The sequence below is a fragment of the Lipophrys pholis genome (assembly GCF_963383615.2).
Source record: "Lipophrys pholis genome assembly, chromosome: 18".
NCBI classification, from domain to species: domain Eukaryota; kingdom Metazoa; phylum Chordata; class Actinopteri; order Blenniiformes; family Blenniidae; genus Lipophrys; species Lipophrys pholis.
This window is the reverse complement of record NC_137646.1, coordinates 13,163,650-13,179,082: the sequence shown is the minus strand read 5'-3', so window position 1 is coordinate 13,179,082 and position 15,433 is coordinate 13,163,650. Positions and strand designations below refer to the sequence as shown.

The 15,433-nt window shown below is 40.6% G+C and overlaps 1 protein-coding gene across 2 annotated transcripts; it reads right to left on the bottom strand.

The window, feature by feature from the left end:
* Nucleotides 1-1,251: 1,251 nt before the first annotated feature.
* On the bottom strand, nucleotides 1,252-14,261 carry LOC308123427 (uncharacterized protein). 2 transcript variants are annotated; one of them, XM_080485927.1, is made up of 23 exons: nucleotides 13,946-14,261; nucleotides 12,978-13,050; nucleotides 12,833-12,892; nucleotides 12,711-12,755; nucleotides 12,518-12,574; nucleotides 12,387-12,446; nucleotides 11,314-11,373; nucleotides 11,165-11,224; nucleotides 11,009-11,068; nucleotides 9,718-9,789; nucleotides 9,563-9,625; nucleotides 9,411-9,479; nucleotides 8,624-8,686; nucleotides 8,495-8,539; nucleotides 8,138-8,209; nucleotides 7,460-7,549; nucleotides 7,179-7,232; nucleotides 6,993-7,025; nucleotides 5,372-5,449; nucleotides 5,232-5,271; nucleotides 5,112-5,157; nucleotides 3,148-3,562; nucleotides 1,252-2,358 (listed from the first exon to the last, which is right to left on the bottom strand). In XM_080485927.1, exons 2-23 carry the CDS (start codon nucleotides 13,047-13,049, stop codon nucleotides 1,879-1,881), a joined length of 2,094 nt encoding a protein of 697 aa, XP_080342053.1. In that variant the 5' UTR covers nucleotide 13,050; nucleotides 13,946-14,261; the 3' UTR covers nucleotides 1,252-1,878. The 2 variants fall into 2 exon arrangements, with proteins under 2 accessions (XP_080342053.1, XP_080342054.1); XM_080485928.1 differs by lacking the exon at nucleotides 11,314-11,373 and having other exon boundaries at nucleotides 13,946-14,246.
* Nucleotides 14,262-15,433: the final 1,172 nt, after the last annotated feature.

Below are 15,433 nucleotides of genomic sequence, written 5' to 3'. Positions count from 1 at the left end.
ATTTTGACTGTTTCAGTGTCGGTGCTTGGTTTGAAATTTGCCAGGAAAACATGTCCGTTGCCCGCGTTTGTCATATTGTCCCCTCAAAACGCTGATTCGTTCGCTCAGTACAGGGCGTCCACTCTTATCGGGTACCCTCGCCAGAGGTTCTACCTGTATACCTTCTTTTCGCAAAAACCGCACAAAAATGAGGTCTGTGTCTCAGCGATGAGACAACTTGTATTTAATAGGCATGCCAGGAATGTCAAACTCTCTTGGTGTGACTTTCAGTGTCTTTACAGCATCTTCTTACCGGACTGTAAACCACAGCGTCATCTGCATAAAACATGTAGTCATGCATTACTGACATTCTTCTGAGTCACATATTGATATACTAACTTACTAAAAGAAGGAGGCAATATGAGTCTCTGGTGCACCTGTTGTAACTTTTAAAGATATGAGAAACCACCGCGTTAAACCGATCATCTTCCACCAGAGGAAGTTACAACATGAGCTGTCAGCATAATCTGACAGAACCATCAGTAAACAGAATGTGGGGGAATTTTTAGTGCCGCGTTGTTTCCAATATCCAGTGATGACTAAATAAAATGTCACATGACATCATGTGACAATGTTAATGTGTTTAAAAAGTTTTTCCACCCCATTTCCACGGACATTGAGTGTTTTCAAAAAGTTGTGCAAAACGAAACAAAAGTTTGTCTGTATTTTCACAATTACTACTGGGAATGACTACGATCTCAACATGAAGCCAATTTTAATGAAACTTTCCGGTACAAAATACTGTGAAATGTTCATTAAACATCTACAGCTGTTGCATTATGGGAGTTTTTACAAAGTCAAACTGACAATATGGCTTTGAGGCGAATGCTAGCTTTCTATGTCAGCGTGGGTTTCAGTGTTTCCAAATCTAAGAAATTTCTTAATATATATATAGATTTTTTCTTTAAAATGTTTTCAATTTAATTGGTTTGACCGGATTAAAGCCTCTTGCAGGCCGGTTTTGTCCGACAGGCCTTATGTTTGACACTAAAATATCATTTTTCTGAAGTAGTTAAGATGTTCTACTGTAGAGGATCCTTTTATTATTTAGTGTCATCTTAATTTGTCAGTTTTTGAAATTCAGTCAAATTTTCCATTTCCCACTTCATCAAGATCATTGTAATACTTTTTGCACTATTGACAAAAAGTGACTTTTCAGACATCCCGGGTTGGAGGGGAAATAGTTTTTTTTAAATTAAATTGCATGAGTTTTAATACGTTTATATTTATTCCTTCCTTGTTCCATCATTATTCCACTTAGTTGTTCATCTATCAAGTTTGAATTTCATACATGAACATTGTTTTTCTAATAATATCCGATTGATTCTTAAACAAGGAAAACCGTCAATAAACTAACTCTTGGGCTTAGAGTTAAAATATAGAACAAAATAATCACAAAATCCAGATACAAATGACTTAAGCTGATAATCCCATGTTTTAGATAGGAGCTATTAAACACCCAATGAAAGCAGCTTTGACAGAAGGAGTAAACCCTGTCTGCATCAATAGACTGATAACATCAAAACCAGAATTTAAAACCAGACCGAATCCGGGTCGTGCATCACTGCCCGTAAACAAAGAGCTCACACTCCGACCGGCCGCAGCTTTGTGAGAAAAAAAAAACAGAGAATCAAGTTACAAAGACAGAGCGACCGAGACAAACAGAAAGCTTTTATTAATGAAACTCACATTAGCTGTAAAGACAAAATACACTTCTGGTTTTCAATCAATTAATTTAAATATTCATTATAATCAAAACCTAAAAATGGAGAGTTCACTAAAGTGCTGTAATAAATAATCCTAAAAGCTACTTCCTCTCCTTCCTACTAAAACTGAGCTTTACTCTTCGAGCTCGTAAAGTTTCTTCAGATCTGACTTCAACACCTCTTCGTCCTCCTCCTCCTCGACCTCCACCTCGATGCCGTCCATCGTCTTCTGCAGCTGCTCCTTGATGCGGTTCAGCTCCAGCAGTCCGTCCTGCAGGTCCTTGCACACGTCGCGGATCTTCCCGGCGAACTCCGTCTTGGCGCCTTTCCTCAGCTCCATGGAGTCCTTGGCGAGGAAGAACACGTCGAGAGCGAGGAAGAGGCCCGACATGACTCCGGTGGTGACGCTCATCACCTGGGCGGCCTTGGCGGCGCCGCCGGCCACGGTGAGCACCTGGACCGTGTTGATCAGGCTCTCGGTGTTGATGACCAAAGCTTTGCCGGCCCGGCCGCCCTCCTTCATCACGTGCTTGACGTTTTGGTTCAGGTGCTTCTTGGCGATGCTCTCGGCGTACTGCTCGAAGTTCCACTCCTCCAGCGTCTCCATGCCTTCCTGTTGGCCAGAAATCAGGGAAGGACTTAGAAGTTGTGGCTTCACCGCTTCAGCGGTCTTTAAAAACATTCGGGCGCCGTTTACAACGATTCAAAGTGGAACGCGTTTTGACACCTGGAGCCCCCACTACTGGCCAAACATGCCAACTACATGTTTAAGCATTTTTAAAATATTTGCTGTGTAAAGGTGTAACGACAACACAAATCGATGAGTTTTCACTCGAAGCGTCGTCATGGAAACAGGACTTTGGTCACCTCCATTCATAAGTCTTCTCCGGCAATCAATCATACAATCCCAAACACTCGTACTTTACCTAATAATAAAAAAACTCCACAATAATGTAATCATTTTGGTTTTTTCTTCATGTAATAAAAGGCCTAACATAACTTTCCATAAGTATATTATATATTGATGTAAATTGAGAAAATCCCACAAAACTTGAAAAAAAACCTTTTATTTTGAAGAAATCCTGTCCTATATCTTAATGACTGGGTTTTTTTCAAATATAGATGGATGGGAGAGTCATACTCATTCGTTGAGGATACAAACTAACACTTTCAATTATAGCTGTAAAAGATCTATTACTATTTTATGACATTATAGGCAGGTTGTTACGTTATTGGTCGTTACAAGTCTTCTGTTACTTTCTTTCCAAACCACTGCAAAAATCCAAACTTCGATCTGCTTCAACTCAGTCAGAGCAGCTCAAAACCGCCAGAATACATTCTGTATCCGTTATTTTAAATTCAGTTTTCCTGGAGGACATGAAAAACCTGCTCAAGTTCTCACCTGCAAAAACTCCAGGCAATCCTTGATATCCTGAATCTCATCCTGGTAATCCTGGATCATCTTCTCCACCTTCTTGCGGTCCGTCTTGGAGTGGACCGTGTCCGTGATGTTGGCTGAGGCGGACGCCACGCCGCCCGCCGTGGCGATGCCGATGCCCACAGCCGTGACGATGAGCGAAGTCCCCGCGGTGAAGGGCGCCAGGATGAGGCCGGTGATGGTGGTGATCGAGCCCGCCACGCTGGCCACGCCGCCGCCCACGCTGGCCGTGACCGTCTTCTTGTGGAAGTTGTCCGCCGCGTCGGCCAAGGCCAGCAGCTCCAGGATGCGCTGCTGCAGGGAGGCGCCGCGCTGGTTGAAGAAGCGCACGAAGAGACGGGCCGCCATGAAGACTCGGTCGGCCGCTTCTTCCACCACTCTGACGGAAGAAAACGCAGAAATTCAGGTCGAGACGAAACTGAAGTGTGAATTTTAACCACGGTCAAATTTAGTTTCAGGTGAATAAGCAGAATTTGTGCGACTTTATTTCTGACCGTAAACACGAAAACGGCAGGAACGCTGAAAATGATGTCGTGTTCATGTTAGGCCAGGAGTGGGCGCTGTTTGTTGCTTTTGTAATGAAACCACAAATATGCGGATATAAAACAACACATTATAAATGTTAACACACTAACTTATTTAAGAGTAGATGGAGCTGGAAAATTTTTTATGCAGGGCACCGCCGCCGTTTCTACGGAGACAGTATTTTTTTAAAAATTTAATTTTCCAGTTTTTCCTCTCTCTAGAGTGATGGGAGCATTTTTAAAAAGTTGTGTTTTCCTTCATTATCCATGGAGGCAAATGGAGGATTTTTTAAAAGTTGCTTCCCCCCCCCCCGTTTCCATGGAGATGATTTTGAAGCATTTTTCCCAGTTTCCACAGTTGGAGCAATAAATGCACATTTGCAACTTTGACCAGTGACATCTGACCGAGTAAAAATTGGTAAACAATGAGTTACTTTTTAAAAGTAGTTAGTGGGTTTCTTTTCGTCGTCACCCTCCGGCTTGCTTCACTAATGAACACATATCTTTAGTATTCAGTACCGCTGGCTATTAACTTAATATGAAGTTACAAGAATGAATCAAAGGAAAACAGCTGAGATGACAGGAAGCCATTATTTATTCATTCAAGGCTACAAATTCCTTGTAGGATATTTAAAAATAAAGCCATAGAAAGTTCTGGTGAAATACAAGGAGTATAAAGCTAAACACTGTGCATGAATAAAACCAATAAATAGCTGATGAACAAACAAGTTTTCATCTTCATACGTTTAACCCTCACGTGCTGTTCACGCCTACATGACGTCTTTCCTTTGTGAACGAGGTTAACAACATCCTTTAAAAACACAATTGGAAAGAAAAGACTAGGCAAACTGGTTATACAAATGGATGATTAATCCCTTACGAACGCTTTAGATAGCAGGGGAAAGTTATTTTGGGAGTTTTGAGACGCTCACATTTCATTAAAACATCAGTTATGATGTCAGGACATAAAAACCAAGACAAAAAAAAATTGCGTTTTCTCCATTTTGGGGGGGTTATTTCAGAATAGGAATACCGAGTTGGAAAACACAAGAGGGGTGATTAAGTGGTTAAAAATAATTCCTGTACGGTTCGGGTTGTGCTTTCTTTGAGCTGTGACGTGTAGATTATGTAATACAGGTTTGAAAACTGCTGTTCAGATGCTTTCTGAGTACAAAAGGAAATTGCACAACATGACGACCTATTCTTACACTTCCTCACAGGTGTGAATTCAAGCCAATAAGAATAGACTTCAGGATTTTACAAGATTAAAACATCATCATCAAAACAATTGAAATATCAGGGATTTTAAAATGTCCGTACTGTCAGAGGCTCTTTTTAAGCATTTGTTTTTGCGAATATTAAACAGTGTTGTGCTCAAATTTGATTCCATCATAAAATACTCACTCTTCAGCTTCATCGTTTTTAATTGCCTCGTTCCACTCGTCCCATCCTGAGACACAAACAGGAAGTGAGTATATTTACAAGCTCCAGTAAACTCGCTGGCCAGTAGGATATGACGTGTACCTTCCACGGATCTCCACCACGACAGAAGACCGTCTTCGTCCTGGAATCGAGGAGTTTGAGACGTATTAGGTTATTAGAGAGTCCAGAGATTACAGCGGGTCAGCACACATCGTCAATGAAACATGTGGAGTGGAGCGTACGTCCAGAGGGTCCTGGAAAGTTCCTTCACTGGGTATGGGGACTTCTGCCATCTCCAAGGTCTGAACCTCCACCACCTCCTAAAAGAGAAGACACACACTGACTGGAGGGAAAACCTTCATGCCTGATGATTAGGACCCCACAGAGTTTTACTGATTCAAATACCAGGGAGTACAAAATTTTGACGACAGATTAAATGTTCCCATTTTTAAAGAAAAAAAGAAAAAGGAAAACCTGTTTTTGATGGCCAAGATATAGTTCCAAACACTTGTTATAAGGACATAAATTGAAGGGAGAACATTTGACCATTTCCAGATACTTTTATCAGAAATTGTGTGGAAGAAGCAGTATATAGTCGAACATAAAATAAATTACGCTGGTGCCGCCTCCAGGACGTTATAAAGCAAACTGAATCTGTGCGGGTAAAAAGAAGCTTCTGCACTGGAAATCTGCCGCTTTGAGTGTCACTTCATGTTCCACTGCATTTTTCTTGGTTCCACGGAGGGAGGGAGCAAGAAAACCGTGCATCTTCATCGATCAGATGGCAGAATTTGATCTAATTATTCCAGGATTTCAAATCTGACTGCATCATCACTGTCCGGTGATGATGTATTAGGCAAGGAGCTGTTCACTCTATGTGTCACGAATCTATAGGAAATAACAGTTTCACTTTCAGAAATACATTGAACTTTTTCATGATATTCTAGTTTTTGGAGACGTGCCTGTAGTCCATCTGTTTTTTCATTCCAGCATCTTTTGACAAGAAGATTTCATCAATAACTCATCGTGATGAGTCATGTGATCAGAAGCTGTTATGGACAGGAAACGCAGGCAGGCGTGGCGAAGAAAAGCGGCTGAATTATGATGAGTAATCGCAGTCGGTTATGTACAGAAGAGCATCAGGGCCACTCATGAGAAACTAAATTATATAATCATGTACTTCAAGAAAAACAAAAGCTAAAAATAGGTTGAGCAGCCTCTGCTGGAATAGCCGCTCATTAAAGAATTAACAAGACTGCATTACTGAATGACGTTTTTAAAACTATGCTGAATTTGTCGGGAATCGAATCGAATATTTGGAGTCTAGAATTCTACCACGAGAAAACCATAATTACACACAAATAAATAAGCTTTACAAGACTTCTGTCACCACATCGGTTATATATAGTGGATTATTAGAAAACAGGGAAATTCTGTGTAAAACAGTGGGCAAAACCTATATCGTCAGAATTATGTGATTTAATGAGATTATTTGGGCAAATGAATTGGGCTCGACCAGATGAGACATTTCCACTTTGTAATTACACTTTTTGCATGATAAGAATTAATTTTTTCTCATATATATGTATTTTTCCCCCATTGATTGTCCCTAATACGTCACGTAAAGGTAAAAGCTGTTCTCACAGTTTACTGTAAAGATATTGGCTTTCCCAGGTGATTGGAGGAAACTGCATGTTCAAACAGCTCAACGTCTGCAGGCTTCATTTTCAGCTCCACCAAAGGGGTTACTCTTTAAACAACGTCTTTAAGAACAATTGTAATAAAAGGCAGACCTATTTATGAGTGCGTATATCATTTCCGTCGCTTTAGGTGATGTACATTGTGCCTGTGCAGACGACCAACCTGTGGCGGTGCTTGGCTGTCAGAAGTGGAGTCCTGTTGAGTCAAACACACAATGAAAGAACATCTGGAAACATCTCAAATTAAATGAGCGGAGAGAGAACACTGAAAAACGATGAACACTTTACACTCCCGTACAGAAAATAAGTTAAAAATAAAAAGGTAAATCTATATATACGCCAAACTCACCTTGGTTCCTGAGCCAAATAATGCAGAAGGAAGAATCCGCTTTAATTTGAATGTCTACAGGAGAAAGAAAATACAAATATTCTTCACAATTTGCATGCACGCACAGACAAATAACGATATAATGACATAACAAAACCAAAACTAAATCTTTCAAATGCGTTTGCTTTGCTCCTCATGTGTCCTTATGACACTTTGGATTACATCGTTTTCCACAGGTGACCGGTCTCATGAGGACACGCTCGCTCTGCTGCAGGAATGTCAATAAGACGTGGGTTACGTACCATAGTTCTCTTCTTCGGCGCCACAGTCGGCCGGGACTGCGGCTCTGCGATGGCGTCTGCCTCTGCGATGGCGTCGACATACCAAACCGACTGGGAAGGAGACATTTTTGGGGGGGGAAATTTCAGAGAACTTCTACCTCCGAGAAGGATTTACACAAGTGATCAACTGTTCCAGAAGATTGCATAAGAAAATACTGAATGGTATTAAACCTTGTCACATTGCCCATATCTGTCACATTTCGGCCAATCGAAGACTTTGATTTGTGTTGAAAGTTAAAAGAAACTTTTTTCTTAGTCCTGATGATTCACAAAACTCCACGTCAGGTCCGTTAAAACATCCTGGTGAACCTAACTGGAGTATTTGAGTCATTAAAACATTTAGGTAACCTAGTTCTCATGTTAGACGGTGAGACACGAACACTAGAGTTACAGGAATGGAACAGATTCTTTTATATAAATCTTGACACTTTCACGTGACTAATTTGCTTTATCCATCACAACTTCCCGGAAAGAAAAACTTTGGCGGTTTTGATTTATCTTGATAAATGTTTGGACAACTGCTGTTCACTGAGCAACATTAACAGAAGATGAGGCTTTTTCCTGGGCTGGACGACATCTTTTCATCACTTCGTCTCTTTTTAACAGCGAGGAAATCAGAATAAAGACACCGAAGCTCACGTGTCTTTCTATCGTGTTGTCGTCCAAACTTTCAGAACTGGAGGAGCTCTCACTGTGAATCGCGTCGCTTGCCTGAGGGAAGAAGGAAAGAAAATAAAGGATTATGAGTTTGTTTATGTGACGTCCTCTCAGACAATCGGACACAGTGCCATGCTGTGTGTAAATGTCATGTTTGGTTTGGCACAGGAGAACGTCACGGCGGGGATTTCAAAGAGCAGCTGTGAGAACCGAGCTTACCAAACCTGTCAGCCATTCGTCAACATGAGCCGGCGATCAGTGCATGTGCGTCACTGCTCGGAGCATTACAATAAATTAGAAATATAAAAGAGATGGTTCACATTCCTCATGCACACTCACCTCTGTGGCGGTGGAGGAAACTGCAGAGTCCGTCTCGTCTGCCACCTGCAGCACGACAGAATTAACAACTCAACATCAAGAGGCGAAGTTTGTAATGAAGAGTCGAGACGTCCGTCGTTTTTATGATACCTGTGCGACGGATCTGAAGGGGTTAACTTTCTGCATCATGCCTCTGAACCCCCCCGAGTGGGTCTAAGGAAAGAGACGCAGGCATTGATATAATCATTGTGTGGCTATGAAGCTGAAGGCAATGAATCCATAAGCACAGCCTCAATCAACGCAGAGGCTGAAAATGTTTTCTTTGGCACCATCTAGTGGTGGTTAGAAGAATTGCATCCATTAACTACCAGCGCCTTAACGTGGCTCCAGCGGACCCCAGAAATAGGATGGGTCAGTGCCATTAGTGGTAATTAATAACCTTTAAATTTTAATTTTAGAGTTCATCTTTGTTGTGACGCAGAGAATACGTGATGAAAATGTCTACATTTTCACAATTACTACCAAGAATAGTCCAAAGAAAATGTCCACATTATGTCACAAAAAACTTCTCCCATCGGCGTTGCATTATGGGTGTTTTTACAAACTCACCCTGACAACACGGCTCTGAGGCCGAAGCTAGTTTACAAGGCGGTAATTTGTAAAAATATAAACATTTGCATGATGTATACTCTGCTCAAGTGTAAATTTAAGGCTAATTATTGCTCCATTTTACCAGTCCGGCTCACTGGAGGTGAAAGATGGGCTGTATATGGAACCCTGAACTAAAATGTGTTTGACCACCCGGTCAAACACACGAGAGAGAGAAAAATAGATTCCCTCTCTATGCATCTTCCCACTTCATATTTGTGGTCCACTTAACGTTCTGTTGGAAAATAATTTTTTTTTTATTTAATGACACCGTCAAACCCAAAGCCACCTGCTTCTCTGGTAAGTCTGTTAAGCTTCCACTGCTGGAGGAGAGCTCGTCGTCTAAAGGCCGGGCGTCCTGAAAGCAGACAAAACCGCAGTTGTTGTAGTCATTTCTAAACAAGTATAGAAGTAAATAAGCCTCGTTGTAACACACGTTACCTTTGGGTGTGACAATCTGAAGGGGTTGACCTTCTGAATCATTCCTGTCATCATACCGGGGTTCTTAAAAAGGTGGAAAAAAATAAATAAATCAACACGAGCGAGAAAATTCTGATTTAAAATCAGCGTGTCAAGCAGATGAAGACTGTGGTTACCTGTTTGTCTTGAGCTTCTTTTTCAATCTCTTCTGGATCTGTAGGATCTTCTTGGAGTTCATTTTTTGGAACCTAAAAATAAAAAACTATTTAAAAATAAAAATGTTCAAAATATGAAATAAACAGAATAATTTCAATGTTACACTAAATCATTAAACTCACAGAAACAAAGGCATGACAAATAGGCTAGACGAGACTGGGTAATGAATTCAGATTGTTTATTCTAATATAATTCTATTCGTTTTTGCATTTTCGCCTCAGAAAAGTTTTGCATTTAAACAGCAACATTAGAAAACTATTTATATTCAAACAATGCAGTTAGCATGGCAGGCCACGAGTTAGCGCTGTTGGTTGTTTTGTAATGAAACCAGATACAGAACAAAACGCTATAATATGCGAGCACACACACACACACACACACACACACACACACACACACACACACACACACACACACACACACACACACACACACACACACACACACACACACACACACACACACACACACACACACACACACACACACACACACACACACACACGCACACGCACGCGCACGCGCACACGCACACGCACACGCACACGCACACGCTCATTCATTTTTCCACAATTTCACATATACAACAACGATTTTGATTTGTGCCTGAATTCTCGAAAAATTATGGGGAAAAAATGGACGCCCACAGCGATAGGTGAGGTTTTCTGGTCATTTCACTGTATTCTGCACCAGAAAGTTTCATTAAAACTTGTTGGACTTGTAATATGTTTAAATTGAAAAAGGTATTGAGGGATGATTTTATCAGTCGTCACTCGTCTGTAAGTGGCTCCTGAGCTCATGAGATTAAATAATTCTCAAACTTAATATTTTAGAGAGCAAGGGCTTGTGGGTTACGGTGTTGCACTGTCAAATGGTGGCGGGGCTACAATCTGTACAAATCATCACTGTTTTTGTTATTTGGGTGTCAACGACATTGATATATTAAGAAATAAATAAAAAATAAATCTTGTGTGTGATTTGCGAAGCTGTAAAGGGGGCAGGACTCAAAAGCGATACTTCTTCCTACCGCCTTTTTGAACATGCGACACAAAATGTAAAATTGTCGTGTGTGTCGAGTTGATCTCTGGGTGACTCACTTTTTTTTATTCACTCCGTTTGTTTCTCGTTTCTTATTGTACATGTTCGCAAATAACTAAATGAAGTTCACATCGCGTGTTTTAGAGCAACTTAAAAATGGAGGCGGGCAGCAGTTTGGACGCCTCTGGTCTGAACACTGAACAGACACTGTACCTTTGCAGTGGACTTGAAGGGGTTGACTTTCTGCATCATCCCCTTCAACATACCCGGGTTCTGAAAATCAAGAAAACCCAGAGAAAATAAAGACCAGGAACACAAACTTGACCTTATTGTTTCTTGGATAGTATAAAACTCTGAGCCTTTTCATACCTGAGTGAGATCGGGAACTTTCCCCTGATCCAGCGACTCTGATGAAGCAGCTTTAGTGACCTGAGAGAGGTGGAATCACATGAGGAGGCGACCGACTGACACTAAACCTCCATTGTTGGAGTCACACTGCCGCAGCGTCACTGCTTTACCTGCGAGGTCGACTTGAATGGGTTGACCTTCTGCATGACCCCTTTAAACACGCCGGGGTTCTGAAAGACGTGCCAGGGTCGGCAATGCCACAAATATATGCAAGTGTAAGGAGTTCACATCGCAGCAGTACATTTAACTGTAATACTGTACGTTGTTATGATTTATTTTCAGGGTTTCTATCAACATATCAAAGATGGAAGTGGAAATGGGCCCGTCAATAGAATAATGAAGCAAATCGAGAAATTGGTCATATTGTGGAATAACACTTTTTTTTTTTTTTTTAACTTTCATATATATATATATCAAAATAATGGAGACAATTAAATGAAAAATCAACACGTTTGAAAAGGATGCCAGCCTGTTTGCGTCCTGTCATTTTTATTTTTACAACCAATCACATACTTAGAAACAAACACAAAAAGCAAAGAAAGCAACCAGCAATGTGAAAACACCTTGTGGTTGTTCCACTTTCTTCTTCTCCGTACCTGCTGACCAACGCTTGTTTGAGCGGCTTCATGGTGCGACTCTGCCCGAGCTGCTCTGCTCCACAGACTGAAATACTAAATGTTTTAAAGTCCCATGTGCAGATGGATGTTTGAAAAAAAAAAAAAGTTGTTTCTTCTTAAATTATACTCCCCCGTCTCTTTTAACAAACAGTTTCTGGATGTTTCCTGGGACTGAGCTATGTGATGCTGTAAATGTTTTGGACGGTAAGAATAGTGGATTAGTTTGGTCTCTATGATCCTTACGGCCTTTGTTTGCAGTGTAGACAGTGAATGGAGTGTATTTTTGAAGGTATTACCCCCAAAATCTCTGCACAAGTGTGGCAATCTTAGTAAACATTATAGAAACTGTATTTATTTTTGAATAATGTCCTTCCATAAGCATGATTAGACGCAACGTTTCGGAAACGTGATGTCAGAGACTTAATGGACACGTCTGCAAAACATCTTGTATCGACAAAACTTGTCAGAACTGATTTTTTTTCCAACAAAATCATTACATCGTTTCATATTTTAGTCAATTTAGTTGCACTCTAGGTTATAAACTTCTAGTGCAAATATAATCTCACCTGTGTGGCGTCTGTCTGCTCCTGTGGCTCTGAGGACGCTGGGTTGACCGAGGGGGACGCCTGAATAAAAAGACATTAGATGAACTTTACATTGAATTATTTTTCTTTATTAATTTTGTCCATGACTCTACCTGCGACGTAGACTTGAACGGATTGACCTTGTTCATAACCCTCATCACTCCTGTCCTCTGGTGCAGAAACCACGAGTTTCAATACATTTAATTTTTAATAAATCTTTCAGATTATTAATGGACATAAGCGTTTCAATAAAGAATAGTGTTTAAAAATCCCTGAAATGAATCACAATAATCTACTTCTTCCAACCTTTTTTCTTGGGCTCGTCTCACTAGAAACTCCATTGTTGTTTTCCTGGATTTAAAAAACACAATGTTGAATTGTGACTGTAGTGAGTATAATCCTGGAGGCTCATTAATCTGAGCATTTACCTGTGATGCTTCCGTCATCCCTGCATCCGGTGTGTTCTGTGTGGCAGTACTGTCAACATCCTGGTGATAAAACAAACAAAGAAAACCTAGTAAATATATATGTAGACATACACAAAATGTATCTTTCGATTCTGCATTGTGATACCTGTTTATTGGGTCGAGGTGGGAGCTCTGGGGTCGGCGCTGTGGAGGCCTTTTCTCTTCTGAACATGTTCATTCTGAAATACAAGTAAAAACATGGAACATGTACATTGCATCCCTGAACAGTGTCGTCAACCGCTGCTCGATTCTGGACTCAGTGTTGAGTCACGTCCACAAACTTGATGTTTATATTTGTATTTTTTACTTTGAATTTTATAGCGTGGGGGGAGGAAGAAGTACAACGTTTTACCTTTCAAACCCAGAGGGGCTTAAAACTATTTTGAAAGAGCACACGTTTCCATTATTCTTGTAAATAACGGGGAATAATTTGAATTATAACATAAGCTTTTATGCACAATAGAGAAAGAGAGAGAGGGGTGGGAGAAACAGTTTTCCAACATCTAAACTTTGTTGCCTTTTAAAGTATGAAATGTGCTTCACAGATAAAAGATTGGTCGATATAACCAACAAAATTTCCTATTTTTTTTTTTAAAAAAGTCTAACTGGCAAAGTTACATTTCTTATATAGTCCCTCTGTAATGATCAAGTACATCTCATAATGGGAAGTGCGTTAGAAAACTCGGCTCTTCAGGAGTATACAAATATCCGAGCTTCCTTTTGTGTACATGAACGCACCGAACTCCAAACGTTTATAACCACAATAAGCCTGAAATGTCATCAACTAAAGTCTTTACACAAGTTTTACTGTGGTTCTGTTGTTAAAGTAACTAACGCCGATTGATTGAACGGGTCTAGAGGAGTTGTTTAATGTCATAAACTGCCTTTTTACTGGCACGGGATATTGACACCAGCACGTTTAACCAAAGTCGTCTGAAAGTTGAATGCGGTTTGGCGCGAGTCGCTCTCGCCGAAACAGCGTCACGCTTCTTCTTTTTGCGCCCGGAGGAATGTTTGACAAACCGCAGCAGAAAACACAACAAGCAGGACAACGAATCAAAACAGGAAGCCTACCTCGGTGTGTGGCCGGAGAAACGAGACAACGAGAAAAACAACACACACAGCGGAGGATTAAAAAAAAAAAAAAGTGAAGTTTGTAGAGCCGGGTCTCTCACTTCCCCGTCACGAGGCGGAGGAGTCAAACCGGTTTTCAAGGCACCTGACGGGGACGCTCCGCGGCTCGGCTGCCGCCAACAATACGACTCTTTCTGCTCCGATTTCACAGAAGTTTGAGTTTGAAAGAAGAACAATACATCGGGTCGGTCCACGCCCTCAAATCTGTGAATAAAGATGCTTTATCTGTGTCACCTGTGTTACCTGTGTCACCTGTAGGGGGCGTGGCTTCGTTCGATTAAAACCACGCTCGTCTTCTTTTATAGAGATGATGAATCAGTGGCAAACATAAGGTTTATGGGTCGAAACTAGGAAGTTAGAAACTCCAATCCGGCAAAGAAAACCGTCAAGAAATTTGTAAAAATTTTAAGGAAAACAGATTTAATTTTTTTTCTTAAAAATAGTGGACACAACAAAACTTTAGATGAATTAAGAAAATAGTGGATTACTTGTCATTTAAGTGATTAACACGTGCGATCAGAAGAAATGCAGAGTATGAAGCTTTTATAGAAGCCCACCATGTTTCTGCTGTGCTTCTACTTTGATTTTTCAAGGCCACCAAAGTTTATCCTCCTTGTTTAGATTAAAAAGGCTGAAAGGAGTAAGATTAAGTAATCTTACATGCTAAACCTTTTTTTTTTTTTTTCCTTATTGTATACTAGGGGTGTCAAACACAAGGCCTGTGGGCCAAAAATAGCCAGCAAAGAGGCTCCAATCTGGTCAAACTGCCAAGCAAATTGTAAAAAATCTCAAAGAAAACAAGCTGAGGTGACGGTGATGCCATCAGGAAAAAAAATAGCGTTAGCCTCAAAGGCATGCTGTTCAAGTGAGTTTGTAAAAACATGCATAATGCAGCAGCTTTTATTGACATTTCATTGTTTTGCACCAGAAGGTTTCATTAAAATTGGCTTTATGTTGAGATTGTCATTTTCATCACGTATAATCTGCACCTCTAAAGTTCAAATTTAAAGGTTATTTGGAATTATTTTACCAGTCCGCAACTCTCATGAATTTTATGTTTTTATTCCAGCAGTACTTTAATATATTAGCTCGCTGGGTGATCACTTCCCTCTATCTACCACAAGAGGGAGCCATCCCACCACCACAGTTGAAGAATCACTGCACTGACAACTTAATAAACGCCTACAAACTCACAGGAAATCAGAAACAGAAAGAAACATGAAACACCAACCAGTAAATATGAAGTTGGAAAGGAGTTAGTTCCAAGTGGGAATATTCTCTCAAACTGGGAGGATCCCACAACAAAGGTGGGAAGTTTCAGAGACGCACCGAGAAGCTTGCGCTGCTTTCCATCAGCTGGGAAGTGGGTTAGGTACCAGTTGGGAAGGTCCCATTTACCAGTTCACAATGTTCACATGAGAATAAGAA

What these genes read in the sequence shown, in the direction of transcription:
- LOC308123427 (XM_080485927.1), bottom strand. Translation starts at nt 13,049, where the DNA reads ATGAACATGTTCAGAAGAGAAAAGGCCTCCACAGCGCCGACCCCAGAG. An exon ending in CTTTCCAGGACCCTCTGGAC is followed by an intron (nt 5,272 to 5,371) that starts GTACGCTCCACT and finishes CCTCGATTCCAG; the next exon opens with GACGAAGACGGTCTTCTGTC. An exon ending in ATTGCCTGGAGTTTTTGCAG is followed by an intron (nt 2,359 to 3,147) that starts GTGAGAACTTGA and finishes TCTGGCCAACAG; the next exon opens with GAAGGCATGGAGACGCTGGA.